Below are 26578 nucleotides of genomic sequence, written 5' to 3' on the forward strand. Positions count from 1 at the left end.
AAGCCTCATTACTATACATTTAAGTTTCTCAAAAAGCCCATACTAGACATTCTGGTCATTTTAACATCTAAAATGCAACCTGCCAAATATTATCCAAGTAAAAAATTTGTTGTAAATAATTAAAGCTGAAAAATGAAAAGTTCAGTGAAAATGTCAAAAGGAGAGTCTTAAATTTCACCCATATAATATGTAATATTTACCTAAGATCACATACGAAAAATCTCAGCTCCAAATAATAGCTATTCTGTAAGTTATAACCAAGAGTAAACATATAAAAGAGTGTCTTCTTGTAACCATAACAACAGGCTTTTGTGATTCCTGAGGATGTCTTTTATAGTTGAATCTGATACATCTTATTTCTTTAAAACAAATTAAAATAGAAGTCTGCTATCAGTTTTCACTTTTTTTTCCCTGAATTCAGGGAACATATTTAGAGAAATTTCTTCCAGTTGGAATTATTTCTGATTTTGAATTATAAAATTATTTTTTAATGTTCATTCCCTGTGTGTTTTTGCCTAAATATGGGATTATAGGCTTAAAAATTGGTAGGAAAAAGGTGGGGATTTTTAATGTGACTGGTTAGCTTAATGAAATATTTCTGTTTTTCCCCACAGCAATAAAAAACGGAGTTTTCTTTCCTTATACGATTTTCATTCCCTCACAACAAAGGTTCCCTTTGTTATGACTCTTCTCTTTGAAACATGCAGGTTGTTTACATACCAATAAATTGGTTTCTGCATAGATGCAGGTGCAATGCCCCTGCAAACTACAATCCTATGGTTTGTGTATATCCAGTAGCCTATTTATTATTACCTTCAACAGTAAATTTAACAGTTTCTATGTTAGGCACAAGCAGTAATTAAGCCATGGCTTTTCTGTTAAAGGAATTCGCTTTCTAGATGGAGAGAGAAACATTTACAACAATAATAGTCACGTAATGTTACATGTTCAATATGTGGTGGCTACTGAGATGCAATTGGGGAACTTTCACAGAGGAAGTGATATTTTTTGCCGTTGTTGAAAAAATAAGAAGTTATTCTAACTGGAGGAAAAGCACAGGGGCATTGTAGAAAGTAAGAATAGCATCAGCCAAGATATAGAAGCACAAAATGTGTCTTTTGCAAATGTATTTGCACTTCCAATATCCATATTAACAATAGTGGATAGAGATTCTGAGTATATAAAGTGTCCTTCGACATACTCTCATTAAACGTATTTCGAAGTCAAAATAGAACCCAGTATTATTTTCTTCTGATATTGCTAATGGAGTATTAGAAAAGGAAAATAAATAAAAATATGTTTTAAAAATAAGGCATGCATATAGCTGATTCACTTTGTTATACAGCAGAAACTAACACAACACTGTAAAAAAATTATACTCCAATAAAGATGTTGAAAAAAAAATGCATGCTTATAATGATTAGGCAGTTAAATTTCCAAAAACACTCATATTATCTGTAGTAACTTAAAATTTTATAAAAAGGCAAATTGTTAAAATGGAAAAAAAAGTATTTTTTTTCTTATGCCCTGTTTGGATGGCTCTTGGAAAACCTGCTCACAACCCAAGATAACTTTGTTACTGGAAACTCTAATGTGATATATGCAATAGGGAAAAGAGCTGACCAAAATTTGGAAACTGGATTAAATCCCCAGTTTAATATTGTATTACAGTACCTAAATGATCCTGAGAAATTCACTTAGCCACCTTGAGGCTGAATGTTCATACTTGTACTAAAAGTATAATAATAAAAATACTCATATCTTTTTTAGAGACTCTGAGTAAACAGTACAAGCATCTAAAGTGATAAAGCACAGAGATAGTTTTCTAATTCATAAAATGCTATAGAAGTGATATTGATCATCATTATCATTATTATTATTATATGGGACCCCCAATCCCAGTAGGTCCTTCCCCTTTCTTATATCTGCCCCTTTTCCTCTGTTCCTCATATTCTGAGGAAATCATTTTTCTATTTACCTGTTTGCCCAAGCCATAAGCCTCATAAGGTTTGTTTTGTTGTTGTTGTGTTGTATTACATTCTGATTTATCCCTAGCTCTTTTTTACTCTATAAAGTGAACTGGTATCAAAGTTCTGCAATTTTATATACTTAATTTAGTCCCTTCGTATGACTTATTTTCAGTTCCTTGGATATGCCTTGCTTTCCTATGTGTCTTTGCTTTCCCATAAAGCTTCTTCTTTTTGCCTGAAATGACTTCTGCTCTGAAATGTACCACATAACCCGGCTAATTCTTACTTCACCAGTCTTGTCCTGGAAGATTTCACTGACCCCATTTGAGATAGAAACATTTTCTGTTTTCTCCACTTCATGAGTTATTGTATTATATGATAATTTTTGCTTATCTACCTACTCACTGGACTGTGAAATACTTGGAGACAAGGGTTGTGACTTTTATTTTTATATTATACCTAGAACAGTGCCAGATATACACTAGATGCTAGAGAAATATGAGTTGAATAAATGAATGAGCAGATGAATTTATTTTCTGTTAAATAGTCATATCATACATTTACTTTAATGTCATAATGGTTTCTTGTTATGCTGAAGTGACATCTTAAAGATAAAATTATGCTCAGCACAGTTTTAACACTATATTTTCTATTCTACTTTAAAATGCATCTGTGTCTATGTCTCTTCTGTATAAATGACAACTTTTATAAACCTTAAATGTAAATGATATTAATGACCTAAAATTTATGATTAAGTAAATTTTAATTTATTTACATTGATTTAGTACATTGATTCCCAATCAATAACAGAATGATTGGGATCATTGGATTTCAGCTGAACTTAAATGTAATAGCCAGGAAAATGATCTGTCTACTTATATCTTCTTTACCATTCTTACTAACCAGCATATCTAAATTGGTACTGTGACAACTGGCATACTACCATTATAAGAAAGGACCCCCAAGCTACCTTCTAAATGTTTAGTTGCTTTACTGCATTAGATACTCCAATGATCTTTATCTTCCCTTAAATAATCCTTACCCTATTCCTCACTAAATATCGCGACAGAAATCACCTTCTCAAGGAAAGAGGGGTCAGTAGTATTGGCATATTCAAAACATATGCAAATCACAATGGCAATCTGACACAGAAAGGTTCAATTGCATTTTTATTAATCTTACAATTTGAGCTGCCATTTTTGAAGCAAGATTGTACAATATTTTAGACAGCTATGGCATTTTCACCCTTAAGCTCATCTCATAAAAGCTATTTTGTATGAACAAAAAAGGTGTCATTAAATTTTATCTGTTGGAATCTGTTTATCTGCTATGTGGCTTTAATTGTTTCATAAAAAGATCTAATTTTTATGTTTCCTGGGTTATAATCTGCCATTCCATATCATAACAAAATAATATTTAAAAATGAAATCAAAGGAGTCTTCCATAATAGCTACAATAATTTAGTACTTCATTGTTTAAGTTGACACTTTTGGTGGATGGGTTTATGTTGATGATAACTTAAGACTGCTGTCAGTTTATGGGATAATAACCATAACCTGGGAGAAATAAAACTTAAAGCTAGATTCAGCTGTGTTCACTATGCTAGCATACAGTTTTTGCTTTATAATTAGGAAATTCCATAATACTGTTATTATTAACAGATGTTTCTTTCATTTGGAAAATGAAGCATCTTGAAAATTCTTGGATGAGAAGCTAAGATAGCCATACTGATTTTGAAGAAAAGGACAATGGACACACTAAAATAAATATCTTCTGATAAAATACCAAAGGACTCAAACATTCATATTCTTATGAATGAATAATGACGATAGCCAAATTTAGTATATCTGGCCATTATTTCTTGAAACATCTATAGAAACAGACGCTCTTGTAACTCTGTTTCAGTTAAAATAGAATTGACACTCTTCTGTTACTATGGTAAAGAAAATATTTTAAAAGGTAACAAAATAGTTACATAATTATATTGCAAAAATTTTAAACTTGCACCATTACCTTGGAAACAGAGTAGTATTTACAGTACAAGTCTTCTACTATTAGGTACTGCTTTTACCCAAATTAATATTTAAAATCAAGCTCCATGCATACTATGATATGATCACTTTGCCAATTATAAACATGAGACCAAAAATCAGAGATACAATATATTAACAAGAAGCAAAATCTAACTATTGCATATGGCATGATAAAACAGTGATTTGGTAAAACACTTTATAGGAAATTAATTTAGACAGCAGAAAATTTAGAGCACTAGAGTTAGCATAATACTTGTTACTGTAAATGTTTCCTATTTTTAAAAAGCAAATTTAACAAACATGTTCAATAGGTTGAACTTCTACAGAGATCATTTTGGAGTAGGTAATCACTCAAATTGTAGTGTAAAAAAAAAAAAAAGAAAGACTTGCCTTCTCTACCTACCAAAACAACATAATTGAAAGTGAATGATAATGGTCATAATATAGAACTTCAGCAAACAGGTTTTGACACCTAAATGTGTGTTCATCCCTCATCTGAGATATCCAGCCAGATGCCCTTGATCCTTATGATGACTTGTTCTTCTTTCTCACAGAGAAATGCAAATGAAACCCAACTCTAATATGAATCTTTCCCGATATTCCCCCTATGCTTTTCCCTCTGAAGGCATAGATAATACACCCTGTTATTTATTATTCATGGATGCTATTTAAGTCTCCTGCTCTAAAGTGGTTCAGGAATTACATCATCTCTATTCATGACTACTACAAATACTACAAAACAGGATCCAAGAGTTGTGCTTCGCCTGTCTTTCCTCCAAGATTTAAACACATTAGAATTTGGATAAATCTGTATGTTTTATTCATTTCAACAATACATTTATTGATTAGTTAGAAAAAGAGTTATGTTTAAAAACTTAAAAAAATACTTGCTCTAAAATCCCATCACTTTAATTTTTTTCTTAAAAAAATTTGTGATAGTCACATTTCTTTTCTTTTTTTAAGTTTTTTTGATGTGGACAATTTTTAAAGTATTTATCGAATTTGTTACAATACTGCTTCTGTTTTATATTTTGGTTTTTTGGTCACGAGGCATGTGGGATCTCAGCTCCCCAACCAGGGATCAAACCTGCACCCCCTGCATTGGAAGGTGAAGTCTTAACCACTGGACCACTAGGGAAATCCCTGTTATAGTCACATTTCTCTTTTTGATTTCTCAATAAAGCTTTCTACACATTTACACTTTTCATGGGTTCCCATGTTAAAATCTATAGACCAGGATTTACCATATTGGACATAATCCACAGTCTTAATCTTTAATTTAAGATTTTCAATGTTTGTTACAAACCCAGCACGAGGATCTAAAGACAGGTCCCTGGGAAACTTCAGCCTTTTGCTAACCAGTATAGTAGGGTATAAGCCATTGAGTTTGGATACTTCAATGATCCTTTTTTCTGTGTCAGACCAATAGAGGTTTTTTCCAATCCAATCGACAGCAAGTGCACTGGGGACAGCTGTGTTATGCACCACCTAACAAAATAAGAATTTAAAAAGTTAACAGTGTAAATGCCTAGAATAAGAACTAAGCAATTGCTTCTTGATTTTTTTCAGAGATACAGAATTGTATTTAAACATTTGAAATGGGATTTAGTTAAGCACAAAACATAGAACAATTTACCTAATAAAATTACTTACTTGTTTATGAGGAATTACCCAATATGTAATCAGACCCCTAGAAATTCCATAAAGGTTTAAGAAAGAAACACCAAAATAAAAGGCTCTTGGATGGTTACACAGTTGTTTATCACATTTTCATTAGAGTTTCCTTCCCCTCTCAAAATTTTGGGCAAAAATTCTATCACAGGCAGAGACACACAAGCACAAAAATTTATTGATGTTATTTATTAATAACAGGTTTTTGGGGAGATACCAATAGCATTCACCACTCCCCCAACTGTTCTTGCCCTATTTAAATTATCTACTACAAAGAGAGAAAAAAATACAAGCAAGAACATACATTAAGTATTTCACCCAACCAAAGGGAAGTAAAAATATACTCATTCAACTGCTGTGCTCAATTGTAACCTATGTCAATATCAAATATAATAAGGATATAGGCTTTGTATGCACAAATATGCTGCATATAAAATAACCAATAGCAGTTATTCTGAACTCCCTGTACCCAACCTACTGATTGTTTTGGCATTTTATATATATATATATATATATACACACATTACAAGGTTTCATTAATATTTTCAAAACTGATTGCTTCCACCAAAGCTTTCTATACGATATTATAGATGGCTACAAAAAAAGTTAAAGTAATTGAGTTCTATCTACTTGAATTTGAACTTCTTTATAATACATTTTACTACATATATACAGTGCAAATAATTTTATTTTAAAACTCAAGTTAGCATAGAAATGGTGCCAAGTAGTTCATATCTATAAGGTGACACGTGTTTAATTACGATGCTGCCTACTCAGAACATCAGTGATTTTACACAAATGCATTCAACTAATTCCATCCATAGCAAGTTAATTTTAATAGTGCTATAAGTTCAATCTACAGTCTAATAATTATTTTTTTCAACTACAAATTCTCAGGGTCAACATTTTCTTTTATATAAATCAACACAATCGAATCTCAGGCACTAATCATTCAAGCCTTAAGCATCCACCACATTTTCTAGGGTTGTGAATAAGGTTTCAAATTTTATTTATTCAATTTGATTTTTACCTTATTGCAAGTAATAGTGTCATAATGAAACATAAGGATAAAAACCTCCAATTTCATATTTAAAGTATATATTAACCTACACTGTACAAATGTGAAATTCAAACCAACCTAATACATTCTATGAGTTGCATCATTACCATCAAATAACATTTTCTATTCAATTCAACCACACAAATAAAATATTAAATAATCCCATCATTGTCATATGTAATTACCTTAATATCACTTCCATTTAAACACATTCTGTTTATGCGACTGCCATTGGGTCGACTAGAATCAATCCAATAGATAAATTCTTCTCTGTAATCAAAGTCTATACCAATAACATTGTTTAATCCCTAAAAATAAAAAAGAGTATGTTGGAATAATAGTTAATAGAAATTGTTTTAAAATGATTAAGGAATTCATAAGAATCAGTATTTCCCTTTGAATCTAAGTAGTTACAGTTTTACAATAAATAGCATTTGTGAGAATACCAATTCTTTATAAAAGCATTGTATATTTACATTTTTTCTATACCATACACTTAAGATGTTACATAATTTATTGTACTTGAAAATATTTTCCAAGTAGGAAAAATTTTGGAATGTTTATAGCTAATGGTTTAAGTAAATAGCCAGTAACGTGGAAAAAAATGCTTTTAGAGAGATAAAGGAAAAGAGTCTCACTTTAAGTTAATATTAAATATAAATTTGATGCCATTATGAGTATACATCTAAATTGGAAAGGTAGACGACCCCCAATAATTTAAGATGAGCTCTTGATAGATATCTGATGAAAGTCAGAAAAGAAGGTTTAAAAATTTTACTTTCCCTAAAAGCCTTTGTCTCAACAACATAGCAACATTCTCTTTTTTTCTCATGCTTCAAGTAGCCCATTAGGCAATACAGTGGCATATTAGAATTTAAAAGTTAAAACCTTAGGTGAGTATTTGACCAAAGAGAAACTAGGTAGTCAACATCTTTTTATTCCACATAGTAGAAATGTGAGGAAATCCCTCCCTTCAGACTCACAATTAATGCATTTTTTAGCAGGTAACAAAATTGAACATGAATTCAGCTGATGGGTTTCTGGATACTACAGCTCTTTGGCTTGGCAGTTCCACTGTTTCAGTGATTTGATTTGAGGATTGTACATCAGGATCTGAGAATTTTCTTAGCTGTTGAGTTTTCCAAATGATTGCTTAGGGATTGGTTTAATTCTGACCTATTGTTACTGCTCATAGATTTACTACCCCAATGGACTAACAAAACTTGGATCAAGATTTCAATTGTGTTAACTTGCTTTAAGAGTTGAATATTTTATTAATATATAAACTTGTGCTAAAAAATAATTGACACCATAGACACTTGGCAAAGCCCCAGAGACCTTTGTCATATCTCTGTATCTGATGTAAGCTTTTTACATCAATATTCACCCTAAAGTTGTTATTGTCTCAAATTGTTTTAGGGGTCACTTAAGAGTACTTATAGTCCTATAAGTAAGGATTAGCATCTTCAAGGAGATAGTTTTGTTTGTTTGTTTGTTTTGTGGTTTGCTTCGGTTTGGTTTGGGGAGGGATGGTTGTTCCCAATTCTGAGTTCTGTTTCCACATCTATACTCAGAATTCAAAATTTTATAATAACACTGAATCAGAGATATATAATTTTTTTTATAAAACTCAGGCCAAAGCTAAATTAGTGCTGTCCAGATTTTATTTCTTTCCAATGATCTCCAAGACTAAGGATGACCTACGTATCACTATTTGCAACAACTCAGAGAAGGTTCTTGCAAATACTGATTTTTTCTTCTCTTAGCCAGGCTAAATTCTAGCAGTGATGGTGTTAAAATCATAGGTTCAAATCTTATGCTTTTATTTGGCTTAAAAGGAGCAATCTCCTTTTCTTCAGCTCTAGATTATAAAGTTAACCTGCAATCACTTAACCCCACTATGCCCAGATGAATAAATGCAAGTATAAGTCTTACTGACAGCATCACTAATCAAGAATAATGATTATAAATGCTAAAAAAATGCTACTAATATTCAGTCTCAGATTCAAAAGATTCATTAATTATTCATGCACACCCTAATAACTGGAGAACTACTTAACTAAATACATGTAAGCATTCATATCTAAGAAGTCATCTATGCACAATCACGGTTCTAAAATATAAACAGAATGGATTCCAAGTTCTGTAGAGGGTTTAATAAATTCATTTCAGTGGTAGTCTACAGGGCTTCCCTGGTGGCGCAGTGGTTGAGAGTCCGCCTGCTGATGCAGGGGACACAGGTTCATGCCCTGGTCCAGGAAGATCCCACATGTCGCAGAGCAGCTAGGCCCGTGAGCCATGGCTGCTGAGCCTGCGCATCCGGAGCCTGTGCTCCGCAATGGGAGAGGCCACAACAGTGAGAGGCCCGCGTACCGGAAAAAAAAAAAAAAAAAGTAGTAGTCTACAATATTCTTTCTGTTCAAATGCTTTTCTCACTGGAAGAATAAGGTAAATGGGTTAGGGTTCTGTGATGCCCTGGCAATTCAGATGGGTATATTAGAGCTCTATAGGGAAAAGGTGGGAGAGAAAGTTGTCTCTGACCTTAGCAAAGATTCACCCACAATCCCCAGTCATGGCAGAATTATCCTATTCCTTTCTTTACAATAATCAATTTAGATAATGAAAATCCAATTCCAAATTTAGCAAGTCAACTACAATAAATTAAAGCCGTGAATTGCAGAGAAATTGAAGCTCTGAATTCTGACATATCTTTCCAGCCAAACTGGTCATTTTTCTACAGCTTTACCCTTAATCCCTTCAGAAAAGAGTGTAAAGCTCTCTCTACAGAATCATATGCAAGGAATATTAAAACAGCCAAGGGCATGGTCAAAATAATGTCTAAAAACTAGAGTCATCCCAGTGGTTTCAGAGCTGAAAATTGGTTTCATCAAAATCCTATTTGCTTCTTTTATTTTTCTGTGGCTGAAGATCTGCACCCTTTGGTTCAAGATGATTAATTTAGGAAATTGTGTTTTGTTTCTCTATACAATTTTACTGGAATAAAAGTCACTGCTAGAATTGAATTGGATAACATATTGGAAAGCTACTTGATTAATTTTCATTTCTAAAATCCATGTTATTAAAGTACATTTTCTAAGTGTGTTATACGAATTTAAGTTATAGCTGTCTTAGCTACAACTATGTTTTAGAATACATAGGGTAAAAACATTCTACCAGTTGTTATAATTTTATACTATAAAACTTCATGAGATTGTTACTAAATACGATAAAGAGAATAAAATTTAAGATATTAGGATAAATTGTTCTTCCTAATTATTTACACACAGAATTCACAAATAATTAAGGCACAGATGTTGTCTTTTCATTTATGTTTGACTGAGAGAAAATGTGGAGAAACAATTACTGTTATTTTCTACTTCACTCTGCATATGTAGACAAAATCTTTGAGGAAGAAATTGGTTTTTACCACCTTGAACTCCTTGAAAATTTCTGTAATGCCATGATGAAATTGTGGTTAAAAATAAGTTCCCTAACAAAAATGACATATTTCAAGCAGCCCACAAGCAAAACTTTAAGGCTTGTCTTTAGTTTCTTGGGTCTTTACATCCTTACTCCGTGGTCACCACTAACAAATGCTCTCCAAAGACACAGGTGTTCAGGGTCCTTGTGCATTTCCTTATCTTCCTTACTACCTCCTTATTTCCATAAACTGCACTAAGAAACTGTTTGAAATTCATCCCCACTTATGTACTAGTGATTGGCAATAGTCTAAAGTTATATCACCAGGAAAAAAACACTATAACAATGTGAGTGTTAAAATGAAATAGACTTACATCATGCGTGGAGATAAAAATCATTTTGGTCCCTCAAGAACAATCCCTGATAATGTATTAGCCATGAAAGACAAAAAAAAAAAAAAAAAAAAAAAAAAAGGATAGCAGTAGAAATGTCTTGAGCCACAGGGTTGGAAAATAAAGCAAGGAGCTACCACTGAAGCTCTGTTATAGTTCTTTCTTGAAGATCATAAATATTGTTGCTATATTAGTTAAATTTGTGGTTCAGCTGAGCTTATAGAGTATTCTAAAAAGAAAACTTTCTCACTTTGAGATAGCACAATCTAAAAGGGAGAAATGCTAAAAACAAAAGAAAGCAAAACAAAAACAAAAAACTTATTAAAGAGAAAATAAACACGTCCCATTTCTAGAGACCATACAAGAAAATCAATAGCTTGCACACCTAACTTAGAAGGTCTAGAAAGGGTATGGAGAAATACACTTAAGAGAAAGAGGTAATTTTCAATATTTTGTAAGTTTGATATATACTTAAAGTTATACTGCACTGGAAAAAAATAAATTAATGCAGAAAACCATTTGGGAAATGAACACTTTTCCATTTTAAAGCAGTTATGTAAATTTAAGCTATCTCCCTATGGGTATTACTCATTTCTTAAAGAAATAGTCATTTAATTCTTATATTTTAAATAGACTTCTGTTTAGTTTTTACAAACAACATGAAAATATTTTATATTTTACCCAATCTCTTAAGGTACATAATTAGAGAAAGAGGCAGTATGAAACAGTGGATATTGGTGGCACACTCCAAACTCAAGAGCAAGAATCTAAACCTCACAGACATTCCTGAATAAGACAAGTATGCATGTGGTAAGCACACGGAAAGTTTGAGGATGCTGGTGAATTAAGAGCACGGGCATAAATCACAGTGGCAGCTGCTACCCAGCTTGTATTGTGTCCATTCAGGGATGTGAACCCAGAAATGCTACACCTTCCTATTTTTTCATGAGTAGCCAGAAATCTGGATTTTCATGTGAAATTTTAATTTTCAATTTGTGACTTAGAAGCTGCAAAATCCAATTCTGTGGGGAATAGTAAACATCACACTTGCTAATGAATATCTGCACTTAAAGTAAGACTAAATTCTTAAGCAATATGAATGAAACTCTAATTATAGCAATGGAGGTACCCAGAAGTGAGTGGAAAAATATCTTTAGTTAAGTATTCTTTATGTTGCTGAAAAATCAACACATGAATGGACTTCTTCATCTAATGCCTAGTTCTGGCATAAACATAACAAGAAATATCTTTATTTTTGGCACACTTGTTCTAGAGAGTGCTATCACATATTCATGTCACTATTGCACAGTTTGGGGCAAAGAGAAATTTGCAGCAGGACAGATACAAGCCACATCTTTCCAAAGAAGCTACTTCTGACGATCAAAGATATGCTAAAACTAACTGTGATTTCTCTAGTCAATGTAATAATCAGTCTAGTTTTAATGATTTGATTTTATGCTACTTTCACTGCAGACTGGGAGGGAAAAAACAGTTGAGGGAAGCAATTCACATTTCCATCCTGTCATAAATGGAAATCATTCCTTTCATCTCAGATAGTATATATGAGTAAACTCTGACAACAGAACTTAAGCATCAAAATAGATCAGTAGCCCACATTCTCTTGAAGTAGGTGGGTTGAGGGATGAAAAGCGTAAGGCTGAATATACGCACCTCATAACCTTTTAACCATGACTGGATTATAATCATACTTTTGCTCCCTAGCTAATTCCAAATTTTAAAGGCTAAGGATCATCAATCCCATATTATTCCTTAGTTCTAAGAACAGAAACTTGAGGTTTGGAAAAGATGTTTATTTTTAAATCCCAAGGGCTGTGGGGCTGGGGGGACAATCTGGGTAATGCACAACTACCTTAAAAGAGAATTTTATACCTTCCCTAGTCTAGCTGTTCTTAAGAGAGTTTTTTTCCTTGCATTAGCTATGGTTTGCATCTTCTACTTTCTTGGATATGGTGTGATGTCACAAGTTGGAGGCATCACCTGGACAATTCAAACAGAACAAAGTTTATGGCAATCTTATATGCATACATGCATGGATCCCTGAATACATGCTTCAGAAGTACTAATTATGAGGTATTGCTACAGCTCTAATGCATATCTAGAGTGACCGTATTAAATACTAAGAAATCATCATGGAAATGTCATACCTGTTTTAAAAGTGTGTAGTTGGAACCATCAGTGCTAATTTTCCTTATCTCATGATGATCAGCAAGAATTAGAAAAGGTTCTTCATCTAAATACCAAGACAAGAAACATAATAGACTTTAGTATTTACGGTTTTCAACTCTGCTTAGTCTCAGTTTAGTTACTACAGCGATGCAAGTTCAAATGCAGTGCCCTCTGGTAGATTAATGGTTAAAAAATTCTTCCTGAGCACCTCTACTGATAACAATATGAAAAGAAAGCAGATGCCTGTACAGTACAGAAAATCTAGACAATTCCAAATCCCTCTCCTTCCCTCAGTCTTCTTGAATATTAAATTATCTAATTTATTTGAAATTAGTATAAAACACCTGCTGTTAAAATCTTATTTTTTGTTGTTCCTTTTTTAAAAATTGGAATATAGTTGATTTCCAATGTTGTGTTAATTTGAGGTATACAGCAAAGTGAATCAGTTATACATATACAATATAACCACTTTTTTTTAAGATTCTTTTCCCATATAGGTCATTACAGAGTATTGAGCAGAGTTCCCTGTGCTATACAGTAGGTTCTTATTAGTTATCTACTTTACATATAGTAGTGTGTACATGTCAATCCCAATCTCTCAAATGGTACAAATGAACTTATTTACAAAACAGAAATAGAGGCACAGATGTAGAAAACAAACCTATGGTTACCAGGGGGAAAGGGGTGGCGGGAAGGATAAAAATCTTATTTTTAAATGAATTTCAGAGAAGGATAATCTGCACCTATCTTAGAAACCTACAGTACAGCTAAACATTCCTATAACCAGAAAATTCTTTCTTGATAATCAAATAACCAGCTTATGCTCTCAGAATAACTTCAGTGAAAACCAAGAGTTTCACTGCCTACATACATGTTTTTCATCTGCCTGGAAGCTTCTCTAAGTAAGAGTCTATTTCCTTCTTGTTTGTCCAACATGCTTTAGTATATTATTTGTTCTAGAATCTAGGAAAGATAATAAAAATAATCTAACCATGCTTCACATATGTAAAGATCAAACTCCTTTTAAACATCTTTGTTTCTAAGATGCATTCATACACTTAGATGCCTCGTAAGCAAATTTAATGTCAGCATAGATTAGAAAAAAAAATGAAAAAGGTAGCCACTTTACGTGATTAAATGAGGACTTTATTGTAAGTCATTTATTGTTATAGAGTTATTGTCCTGTTTATGTTCAAATTATTTGAATTATTATTATGAATAATATTATTTGAATTATTATTATTCAAATTATTTGAATTATTATTATGTTCAAATTTATGTTAAAACTTATTACTTTCTTCCTTTCAGCCTTTAGTTTTACAGTATATGTATAATACATAGGGCACTGTACTCTGTTTTAGCATACTCTGTGTCAGAGATTAGAAATGTGTGTCACAGATGCTCCACATCACCTTCTACCAGTAATGGCAGCACCTCTAATCATTCCAGTCTTCCTGCTGAGGTTAAATAGAGACTCAGAACCCTACTCAAAAGAGTTGTCCCTCAAGTTAAAGTTGCTTTGCCATCCTATCAATATAGTTCTACATTCATAAATGTTATTAATCAGTCATGTTCTACCTCAATACTTAGGCAGTTCTGTTCTTTACAACTTAAATTGTAAGACCTGAAATTTGAAACTCCTAGAGGAAAACATAGAGAAAAATCGCCTTTACACTGGTCTTGGAAATGACTGTTTGCCTATGACACCAAAAACACAAGCAACAAAAGCAAAAATCATCAATGGGGACTACATCAAACAAAAAAGCTTCTGCAAAGCAAAAGAAACAATCGGGACTTCCCTGGTGGTGCAGTGGTTAAGAATCCGCCTGCCAATGCAAGGGACACAGGTTCAATCCCTGGTCCAGGAAGATCCCACACTCTGTGGAGCAACTAAGCTCGCGAGCCACAACTACTGAGCCCTCATGCTGCAACTACTGAAGCCCACGTGCCTAGAGCCAGTGCTGCGCAACAAGAGAAGCCACCACAATGAGAAGCCCGCATACCACAACAAAGAGTAGCCCTGCTTGCTTCAACCAGAGAAAGACTGTGTGCAGCAATGGAGACCCAACACAGCCAAAACTAAATAAATTAATTTTAAAAAAGAACTGACTATTAAGGAAAGTTTAGAAGAAAAAAAAAGAAACAATCAACATAATGAAAAGGCAACCTATGGGATGGGAGAAAATTCTTGCAAATAATATATCTGATAAGGGGTTAATATCCAAAATATATAAATAACTCATACAAATCAATAACAAAAAATAAACAATCTATTAAAAAATGGGCAGAGGAACTGAACAGACATTTTTCCAAAGAAAGCATACAGATGGCCAATAGGCATATGAAAAGGGGCTAAACATCTCTGAACATCAGGGAAATGCAAATCAAAACCATAATGATATATCACCTCACACCTGTTAGAATGGCTGTCACCAAAATGACAAGAGATAAATGTTGGCAGTGACTGAAGAAAAGACAAACCTTGTGCTCTTTTGGTTGGAATGTAAGTTGGTGCAACCGCTACAGAAAACAGAATGAAGGTTGCTCAAAAAATTAATAATAGAACTGCCATCCAGCAATCTTACTCCTGGGTATATATCCAAAGGATGTGAAAATAGTATATCAAAGCTATATCTGTACTCCCAAATTTATTGTAGCATTATTCACAATAGCCGAGACATGGAAACAACCCAAGTGTCCATCAACAGATGAATGGGATCTGTATAGCCATGAGAAAGAATAAAATCCTGCCATTTGAGACAACATGGATTATGCTAAGTGAAACAAGTCAAACAGAGAAAGACAAATACTCTATGATATCATGTATAGGTGGAATCTAAAAAAGCCAAACTCATTGAAACAGAGTAGAATAGTAGTTACCAAGGTTTGCATGGTGGGGAACATGTGGAGATGTTGGTAAAAGAGTACAAACTTTCAGTTGGAAGATGAATAACTTCTGGGGGTCTGATGCACTACATTGTGATTATAGATAACTACACTGTACTACACACTTGAAAGTTGCTAAGAGAGTAGATCTTAAATGTTCTAACCACAAAAAAGAAGTGGTAATTATGTGAAGTGATGGAGATGTTAGCTACTACTACCATGGTAATCATATTACTGTATATAAGTATATCAAGTGAATGCATTGTATTACCTTAATGTAACACAATGTTATAGGTTAATTATATGTCAATAAATTTTGGGGAAAATATCTAGCCTCCCTTTAGCAAAAAATTTATTATTCAGGGACACTCATATTTATATTAAAATTGTTATTAGTTTCTATTTATTACTTTTAATGGAAAACCACTATATCATGGATACATGATGTAACAAGACCCAAATAAATGATTAGCATTCACCTCCTTTTCATAATCCTTTGTGAAAAGTTTAAAGTAATGGAAACACTAACTAGTTTTTAGATTTTATCTTTTCTTCTTATCCCATGTCACTAAATGAATGATGTAGTAAGCAGTAAGCTGGCAAAAAAAAAAAAAAGGAAGGCTGGCAAATAAAACAATGGGCTCCAAATAATACACAAATTTATTCAGAGATGGACATTCCAAGAATAAGTAAGTGGAATGAAAAATTGAAAAGAGTTATTTTTCTCCATAATGTGCATAATTTTAACCAGTTAAAAAACTAACTTTTTAATTCCTATCCCTTTTATTTATTTTATGAAAGTAGATGAGAAAACATCTAGTTTTTTTGTTTTTGTTTTTTTTTGTGGTATGCGGGCCTCTCACTGCCGTGGCCTCTCCCGCCGCAGACGCACAGGCTCCGGACGCACAGGCTCAGCGGCCATGGCTCACGGGCCCAGCCCCTCCGCGGCATGTGGGATCCTCCCAGACCGGGGCACGAACCCGCGTCCCCTGCATCGGCAGGCGGACTCTCAACCACTGCGCCACCAGGGAAGCCCAAACATCTAGTTTTTTAAATGTTGTTCAACATAAATGTATATGAGAAACTGGCAATGCTATTTAATTGATTATACTCAATATCACAGTAAGAGGAATAGAAACACATTATGCACCATTTTCTGCCCATTTTAAGTTATTATTATATATTACTTTGTATCATTTTAATAAGTTTGATTTTCTCCCCTAATGAATCATAATTTGTTTTAATATTTTATTGAATTTTCTAATTCACAAATCAAACACACTGCTTGAAATAAACAGAAGTTTAATAATACTTGTTGAATCACTGGAAGAATTCAAATAGTCTTATATTCCTGATTTTTTGTTATTGTTGTCATCATTATTACTATTATTATTACTGACCCATTGTTCTCCTTGGCACACATATATGAGTGTGTGTATGGTGTAGGGGAGAAGGAAAAAAAATATTAGGATGCTGTCACAACAGGCTCTTTAATAGCCTTGGCCAAACCTGCTCCCAAGAACCTGTGATACAGGAAGCAGTGCTAGAGATAGTTCTTTTTACTTGTTCTCAAAATCTAGAAAACACTTAATAATTCACAGGACCACACTGGAATGGTACTAAAAACAGAGCAGCGTGTGGACAACATGCAATATCAGAGTGACAAATTTCCATATCAAGGTAAGTAGAGGAGAATTTTGACTTCTTAGAAACAGCAATGAGGAATGAATTCAACAAGAATAGCTAGAAAATCAGATCCATATGTGTAACTGAGGCTGACTCAGTGGACAAGTTCAATTCGATACCTGAGAGTGATTTGCAGCCATTTGGGTTATTAGGTTGTATTTCATATCCATCTGTACAGAGGCACCTGTAGGTCCCATATGTATTGATGCATTGCTGGCTACACGGAAAGCCCAAAGAGCATTCATCAACGTCTACACATGTTTTACCATCATCCTTCAGTTGAAATCCAGGCCAGCATTTGCACTGGAGAATGAAAAACAAGCATAATAAATTCATATCATTGTCACTGTCTCTTGCTATTGGATATCCATTTAGCGTGATTCAAGCAAGAAAATCAGTTAATAATAGATAATGCCAAGTCCTTCTGTCCCCCAGAAATTAAACTTTAATAAGAATTACATATATTACATACAGTTTAAGTTAAAAAAGGATTCTCTCAAATATCATCATTTGATCTTCTGAGGTTGACAAGATTACAAAAGTTAAGCAACATAAATCAGCAAACCATGTTGGCTAGAGAATGGCAAGGAAAACAAAACTAAACCATCAGCTTCTTCTGTTTTTTTTTTCCTATTGCATTATATTGTGTTTTTAGAAGACTTTAATAATCATAAGGATTAACCCTTAAGTGGAGCTCTGAGAATTACTAATATTGTCACGTATGTTATTTCATTAGAGTCTTAACAGAAATCTATGATATAGGCACTATTATTAGTTAACCCATGAGAAACCCAGAGGCACAAAGGTGAAATTGTGTAGATAAAGCCAGAAGGAGAGCTGATTCTCTCTGTAATTTTTAACAAATAATAAGGCTCAATTAATATTTATTGGCAGGGTCTGAGTCCTTAACCAAATATGATGTCTGGAGAAATAATAAAATTAACATAGTTTCCCCTTCATAATTAAATCAATGTGCATCATCAAATCATTTTTTTCCCAACATCTCTATCATGTTCTATATGACCCTCTAATGATTATGTAATATTTACTAACTGGCATATCAGTTCTCAGTACAATGTCATACCATATATGTCTTTGCATTCCTGAAAATAAAAAGGGGCGGTGATTGGTCTTTCAGTTTTATATTCAGTCCCTGCCAAGTAGCATACAGAATTATAATTATACAACACGAACCTATAATTGGCCAGATGATTGTGAACATGATAACCTTCACCAAGACTATTTAGTGGCCTTTGAATAAAAGAACTTGTGAGTACTGAATAGGATAGTGAATTAGGTAGGAACTCTAAGTTGTCAAGAAAAACTAGTATTCAAGAATTATTCATAGTAAACATTTGAGCCTTTGTATCTATTGGGAAAATATTAGAGAGAGATATGTGCTTATTATTAAATAATGAGCAAACAATTAATTGAGGGGTAGAATTTTTTTAAGTACAAAAAATGGTGTTCATTATGTGGAGGAGAAGGAGCATCAACTTCACCTGAAAGTGTTCAAAAGATAAATGAATATCTTTTTTTTTTTTTTTTTTTTTTTTTGCTGTACGCAGGCCTCTCACTGTTGCGGCCTCTCCCGTTGTGGAGCACAGGCTCCAGACGCGCAGGCTCAGCGGCCATGGCTCACGGGCCCAGCCGCTCCGCGGCATGTGGGATCTTCCTTGGCCGGGGCAAGAACCTGTGTCCCCTGCATCGGCAGGCGCACTCTCAACCATTGCGCCACCAGGGAAGCCCTGAATATCTTTTTCTAAGTCCTTTAACAAGAAACAAATCTCTTTAAGCTCTTGGCACTTTTATCTTTAACAATTTATACCAATATTTATCTAATAATCCTAAGATTATTAGATACAATAATAATCCTAAGATTATAAAGAATTTTTTGTAATCCCCAGAATCCACTAGCAAGCCAGCAAATCAAAGCAAAATCCACAACTTAATTTTCCAAGTTCTCCTCATAATGTTTGAGCCTGTGACAATATTACTTTTTTTTTTTTTTTTTCGGTACGCGGGCCTCTCACTGTTGTGGCCTCTCCCGTTGCAGAGCACAGGCTCCGGATGCGCAGGCTCAGCGGCCGTGGCTCACGGGCCCAGCCGCTCCACGGCATGTGGGATCTTCCCAGACCGGGGCATGGACCCATGTCCCCTGCATCGGCAGGCGGACTCTCAACCACTGCGCCACCAGGGAAGCCCAATATTACTTTTTTTGAGAAGATTCATCCTACTACCTGATGAGGAAGTCAGGGGAATTGGTGTTTATCCTATGTCAAAAAAACAAAAAAAAATAGATGCTAAATGTCACTGAAATATATACTTAAAAGTAGTTAAAATGATAAATTTTATGTTGTATATTTTAACACACTTAAAAAAATAAATGAATTTTTCAAAAAGAAAACTGAAAAGCTACAAAAAGATATCACTGAAAAGAACTAGAAATCAGACATGTGATCATGTGGAAGCCAGAGACACATAAGCAGACACAGGGTATAGTTGAATTCAAGGGGCACTTCAGGACAGGTGAAAGGACATTTTATAGAATGCATTAAATTCCTCTCAAAAAGAGTACTATGAAAAGAAATAGTGTCCAAATTCTAATACGGCTTCTGAAAATTACTTTGAATGGCTAATGTCAGGCTTATAGAACTACTATATTAAATAGTCAGTTTGGATAAAAACATATTTGTGGAAAATTAATTTCTTGAAGGTAAAAGTTACCAAATGCAATGAACATTTCTGTAAACAAATGAAATTAGGATGTTATAGGTGTAGAGTAAGTATTTTTAATGTGTTTATTAAAAGAGAAGATTTTTTTAAAAGATAATTTCCTCCCCAGTCTTGTTAACCTTGTTTTAACAAAAACATTTTTTGCTCCCAAATAATTAAAAGGCATTTATGGGAAATTCTACTAACCTAACATTCATAAATTGAATGAAAAAATAATAATCATTTGTGTCAGAGATATAAGATGAGAGATTCATCTATATTTAATAAAAAAAAGTTTAAAAATGTTTCACTTTCACTTAAAAAGAAAATTTTTATGAAAGTGAGATATATATATTCAATGTCATGTTAATATTTCTCATAATCAAGAACTATTTCAAATTGTCTTGATTTATATTAATTTTTATAGAGAAACATATAGCTACCAGAAACAAATATATAGCTATCCAAAGTTTTCCTATTACATTCAGAAAAATTTGCAGCTTTTTAGTGATATTTTAAAATACTGGTTATCTTATACACATTAAAATTTATTTATCTCCCAAAAGTACATTTATTTTCACATGGTAAGTTACCATTCCATCCAAATAAGATTCTTGCTTAGTTAAGTGTTATTACTCCCTTTTGAATAGTTAAATCAATTGTATTTGTTTTACAGCAAATTGTTCATAGTCCAGAAGGTCTAAATTTTGCTTTTATAAGCAATTTTCATTTTATTGCAGAATTTGAAGGAGGAGTTGTCATGTTCTGCTGATAATGTAATGAGAAATAGTTTACTGGATAGTTTTCCCCATTCTCTGAAAAAGAGAAACCCACCAGCTAACATTTTTTTCCCAAAATAGATAAGCATTTTGTTGTATATAACATTTTTTATCCAATCTCCTATAAATAAATTGTCAGAAATATAACATATTATATATATGTTTTAAAAGTACATATATAATATAAATATAACATATATATCAACACAATATATAAAATACTTGTTTTGAATCTTTGCTTAAATCTCTTATTTATGATTCTCATCCTGGCTCCTTTCATTTTTGAACTGGTCTTGCTTCCCCCAGTAGATGTTTTATTTTATTCATTAGTTTTTTGTTTTGTTTTGTTTGTTTTTTGCAGTACGCGGGCCTCTCACTGTTGTGGCCTCTCCCATTGCGGAGCACAGGCTCCGGACGTGCAGGCTCAGCAGCCATGGCTCACGGGCCCAGCCGCTCCGCGGCATGTGGGATCTTCCTGGACCGGGGCACAAACCCGTGTCCCCTGCATCGGCAGGCGGACTCTCAACCACCGCGCCACCAGGGAAGCCCTATTCATTAGTTTTGACATGTTTGTATATTAAGGAACATTATCCACTGCAATTTTGTCAGGTATCATATATACATTGCCTTTTGAATAATTAAACAGTTTGTCTCTTTTACCTAGAATTCTCATTTCATTCTATGACTCCTTCAGAGAAGTCAGAGAAAATAATTATATTTTAAAGGTATCAATAAACAATTATTTCTCTGTGAGGAATCTTATAAAGTAATTAAAATAGTATGATTTATCATGGCTTTCTGGGTGAGATTTACTTCTACCAAAACTAGTTTTCCAAATATGGAATCTCTGGGCACGCAGTACTTCTTACATGCAGGCATTAAAAAAAAACTTACACCGTACTTTTGATGTTATGTCAAAAGGTGACTATTCCATATTCTATAATTTTTAGATTTTACCGCCAAGATTATGACAGATTAAAAATATACACAGGATAAACACAAATCTACTTTGAAATTTAAATTTTAGACAGATAGATGGATAGATATACATTCTATATGATAAAAATAGATTATTTATAACATGACAAAATTTAAACTATTACCTTTAATAATTTTATAATACATTCCCTGACTTTTTTGGAAACATTTCTATATTGATTGTATATAAATCACCAATAACATTTTTTCTGCTTCATTGGGTTTCAAAACCTTTACTGCCAAAATTAATTACCTCATATATACTCATCACATGAAGAGCTGTTGTTTGGTGAATTTACCATTAGATAGAACTGACTTGTCATAGAATATCAAGGCTGTCAAGGAAAAACCGAAGCATCTTTGTAATACACACTTTTTTTTTTCTCTAGCATTTTTTAAAGAAAGTCACTTAGTCCCAACTGAGATACTTTTAGACGTGAGAAATTTGGCAACTCATTCCAATGTAGAGAATTCTAATGTTCAAAAAGTCTTTCTTATACAGAATCTGCTTCCCAACTCCTATTTCCAACATTTGAAACAACTCAGAAAGGTATGCTCCCTATTCCAGTACTTCATATATTTAAATACAGCTGACTAGCCATTTTTCTCTTGGTAAAACTTCTTCCAAAGGTGTGTTTTCCAGACCCCCTTATGCCACTGGCTGTACAAACGGGGATACAGTACAGTTTGTCAAGGTTCCTCTTAAAGTGTCATGCCCATAAATATGCACAGTACCCCAGGTATGTTCTGATCAGCGCAGAACTCAGTAGAACAAAATCTGAACTCTGTACTACTCCTAACTGGATTAGACTGCCTCTGTGGTTCATAAAAGCCATGTCCTTTTGCTGATTCATACAGAGCTATTGTCCAGTTAAAAACACTAATTTCCAGCTGAATTGCTTTTACTGAGGTTTTCCCACATTTACATAATTGATTTTAACCTAATGCACCACTTCAATATTATTTTTTGTATGCATCCTCCGTTCCAACATATTGAAACAGAGATGTTTTCAAAAGCTATTTGTGTCAATCAATTTTGTCAGTGAATCACATTCTTCAGGAAAATGGGACAAACAAAAAGCAATTAGAATGTTAGGCATGATTTATTTTTAGTGTACCTGCACTCAGTCCTAATAATTCATGTGTTCTTTTTTCTTCCTGTTTATATGAAAAAATATTGTATTCTCCAGTGTTGTGGTACATAAATGATTAGCCCATTCCACTACAAGGATGTATGAGAGGGAAAACGAAGGAAGCAATGGGAATTTAAGAGAGTTGCATAAACATTTATGCAGCTATTAACAGCAGTACCTTCCTCAAACACTGGTCGTCCTTTGCTTACTTTTTTCTTTATGATCAGCATTTATTAGAAAACATTTTGAATTTTTTGTCTCCATGAGTATATTCTCACAATTTATATACCACACTATTATTACGGTTTGCATATACAGAAACTCTCCATTTAAATAGTTTTAACTAATGATATTATAATGACTTTAAGTTTTACAGCTATATTGGATGAAATCATTTTTATTGCCCCAAATTCTAACCTGTCAGATGATTTTCTGTCTTTGATGCGTGCCTACCTTATAACTGGCTGGAAGGTCCTGACAATCTTGAGAACATCCACTGATTTTCCTACTCAAGCATTCATTTACATGGCAGTTTCTCTCATCTGATCCATCGCCACAGTCATCCTTATTGTCACAAAGACCTCCACTGGGAATGCACCTGCCATTTTTGCACATAAAAAATGAACTGTTGCATGACTGTTCTGGAAAAAGAAAATAAAACAAATGGAACATAAAGAGCATGCCATTGTTTTATACTGCAATTGTTGAATACATTCACAAATATGATGACTTGTCTGTCAAAAATTATAGCAAATATGTGTACATATAAAATGCTTTATATTCAGTGTAATATTTTATACATGAAGAAAATCAAGGGCAAACTGTACTTTCATGTTCAACACACTGCAAATCTAGCTTTACATTGAAATTTAACAATCAAAATAAGCACCTATACTAAAATTAATGGAGTATTTCTGTCTTCATCTATACTATGAAGAATGAGTTCAAAAGTGTAATGATAGCTTGACATTTCCCTCAAGCCAAAAGTCTCCGAGAAATTATATGTCACTAAAAATTAAGAATCTGGAATAGCTAGATATTCCTAAGTTCTTTTTCTTCCTGGATATATAACATTGATATTTTTAAGTCCAGGTATAAAAAAGATACTTGCAGTAAATCATAGTTGTCACAAATATAGCTATAGAAAGGAGTTCAAGTTTTGCAGCTACTCACAATCTGATGATTTAAACATTACTCATTACCATACATGATAAAAGAATGCCTATTAACATGTAAACTACATGAGAAAAAAAAGTAATTGGGTTTATTCTAAAATGTATAACTATGTATTCAATCTTTGGAATAGTAAAGTGTAAAATAGACCAAGTTTGGCTATGTATATATTTCTGTTCAAATGATATGCAATTTATTTCATTTTGCCTAAGTTTGAATAATATTGACTCTATTTCAGTAAATCTCAATTTCTTTTATGATTAAATTTTCAAGTAGGTCCATACAGGAAAATTATCCTCACATAAAATAATATATTAAGAAAAAATGACTTCTTTAAAGGAGGAGAATGATGAATTCATCTGGTTCATTGCCACAAATCTTCATACTTGGGGCACAGACTTACACTTCTATAACTAGCCCCAAAACAAAGTTGATTACTAGGATCCTGCATGGTATCAACAGAAGCATCACATGCTTAATTATTTGCATTTCCTCTCATTGAATATTATATGAGACTAAAAAACAGAGTCACAATATTGCCTTAAAAAAACAAATTTTGGAATAAACATAGTATTATATATTTTCTGTACCTGCACTTTTACACTTTGGGTTTATAGGTGCTTCATCAGAATGGTCTGGGCAGTCAAAGTCTCCATCACACTGCCATTGAGTATTTAAAAGACATCGTCCATCAGCACAACTAAATTCTTCTGCATTGCACTGTCTGTATCCTGAACACAAAGGAACATTCCAATTCATATAACAAATATTCATTAAAACTTTATTTCATAATGTACACTAAACTTAATTAACCATGTGAGTTACCCAGGCCTCTTATGGGAAATGTTTCTCATTTCTTTCTAGGGCAGTTACAATAATTGCAAGAGATATTTGTGGTTAGAAGTAGGATTAAAGTCCAGAAAATAAAGTTGGAAACAAGGCACTCTTATTTTGTTTCTAAGTAAGGAAACAAGAATGCAACACAAGTATACAACCTCTGTTCACTTATTATCTGTATCCTAAAGATTCCCTTTAGAATGGAAAAAAAAATGAAAGCTACTCAAAATTATTTTCAAGACTAAGCTTGGTTAGGTACAGTACTAGAACATATGGATGAACTGATTCTGGGTTATAATAATAATTTTCAGAAGCTATAATGTCACGTTTATGTTTGGGAAGCAGCATTAAAAGTGTAAAGAAGTTGTTAAAATGAGAAAATTAAAATCTAATTCATAGAGCAATAAGCACAAAACTATTGTAATTATCCTACATATTGATTCTTAGAGGCATTAAAAGGCTTTGTTCAAAACACAGTATCAATCAATCAGTTGTTAATGTTCATATCTAAGCTGGTTTGTAAGTAAAACTCATTTGATTTTGAATATTATGAAGTTTTAGATTGGTTTTTTTCCAGAGTTTGTTAACAATAAAAAATGTCATTTCTATTATAAACTTTCTGATAAATGTAGGCAAATATTTTACCTTTGAAGAGAGAATGTAAGATTTTTATGGTTTAAAAATAAAATTTCAGCAGAAAAAAAGATTCAACAATGATTATTTAATTGAGACGTTTATCATATTGCATGGCAAAACTAGATAGTTCTAAAATATCCCCAGTTTCCCTAGTATTCCTTCCCACCCTCTCATTTTTCACTAGTTCCTCCTCTTCACCCAATACATATGTTCAAGTCTCTCCCAGTCCAATAACAATAAAAATCCATCCACATAACTCTTAACAAGACATGTCCCTTCTTCCCTGCTCAGTCAAGTCCCTACTCAATCTTCCTTTCACTCACTTACCTCTTTGCTCTCACTTACTTTCATTCATTAAAGTCTCATTTCTGCAACATCTACCTGCTGAAATTCCTCTCAGAGCTAATAAATACCAAGTGACAGTTGGTAAATTCATAGGTGTCTCTGGCTCCTATCTGCTTCACTGTCCTCCAGTACTTGATGCTGTTGTCCATACTACCTTGGAAATAGTTTCCTGACTTAATATTCATAATCCACTCTCCCAGGCTTCTTTCTAACTTTGCTTTTGCTATTCCCTTTTCACCCTCTTTCTGTATAAAGTTTTCTTCTGTTCTACTCTAAAATGTTACAGGGTAAGCCCTTATTTCAGCCTTCAGTATATGGTTTTCCCCTTTTCCTTTGTACAGTGTTGGGTATTATCATTCTTCGTCATATTTTGAGTATCACCCTTATGCTGATGGCCACCAGGTTAATATTATTTGTCCTGATCATACTCTAGAACTAAATTTTCAAACACTCACTATACAGCTTCATGTGATTGTCTGATTAACACTTCATATTCAAAATATCCTAAATTAATTATTTGTTACATTTCTTCTCCCACACCAGCAAAACTGCCCCTTAACCTCATTCTAAAGCTCATTAACAGCAACACCATCCTCCAAGTCACCCAAGCTAGAGATTCTACTTTATCCTCCATCTGTAACTGATAGATGCTGCATAGGGAGGGCAAAGGGAAGCTA

General features: G+C 33.3%; 1 protein-coding gene across 1 annotated transcript in view; it reads right to left on the minus strand.

Moving 5' to 3' along the window:
• The window catches only part of LRP1B (LDL receptor related protein 1B), a 1473103-nt gene that overhangs the window by 232926 nt on the left and 1213599 nt on the right, over positions 1 to 26578 (minus strand). Inside the window, exons 54-59 of the mRNA XM_065880137.1 lie at positions 24674 to 24814; positions 23364 to 23551; positions 17425 to 17608; positions 12712 to 12797; positions 6920 to 7042; positions 5310 to 5491 (exon numbers count right to left, since the gene is read on the minus strand). Of these exons, the coding sequence (XP_065736209.1) occupies positions 5310 to 5491; positions 6920 to 7042; positions 12712 to 12797; positions 17425 to 17608; positions 23364 to 23551; positions 24674 to 24814 (904 nt within the window). The remainder of the gene's footprint in view (positions 1 to 5309; positions 5492 to 6919; positions 7043 to 12711; positions 12798 to 17424; positions 17609 to 23363; positions 23552 to 24673; positions 24815 to 26578) is intronic.

This window comes from Phocoena phocoena, chromosome 7 (assembly GCF_963924675.1).
Source record: "Phocoena phocoena chromosome 7, mPhoPho1.1, whole genome shotgun sequence".
Taxonomy (NCBI): domain Eukaryota; kingdom Metazoa; phylum Chordata; class Mammalia; order Artiodactyla; family Phocoenidae; genus Phocoena; species Phocoena phocoena.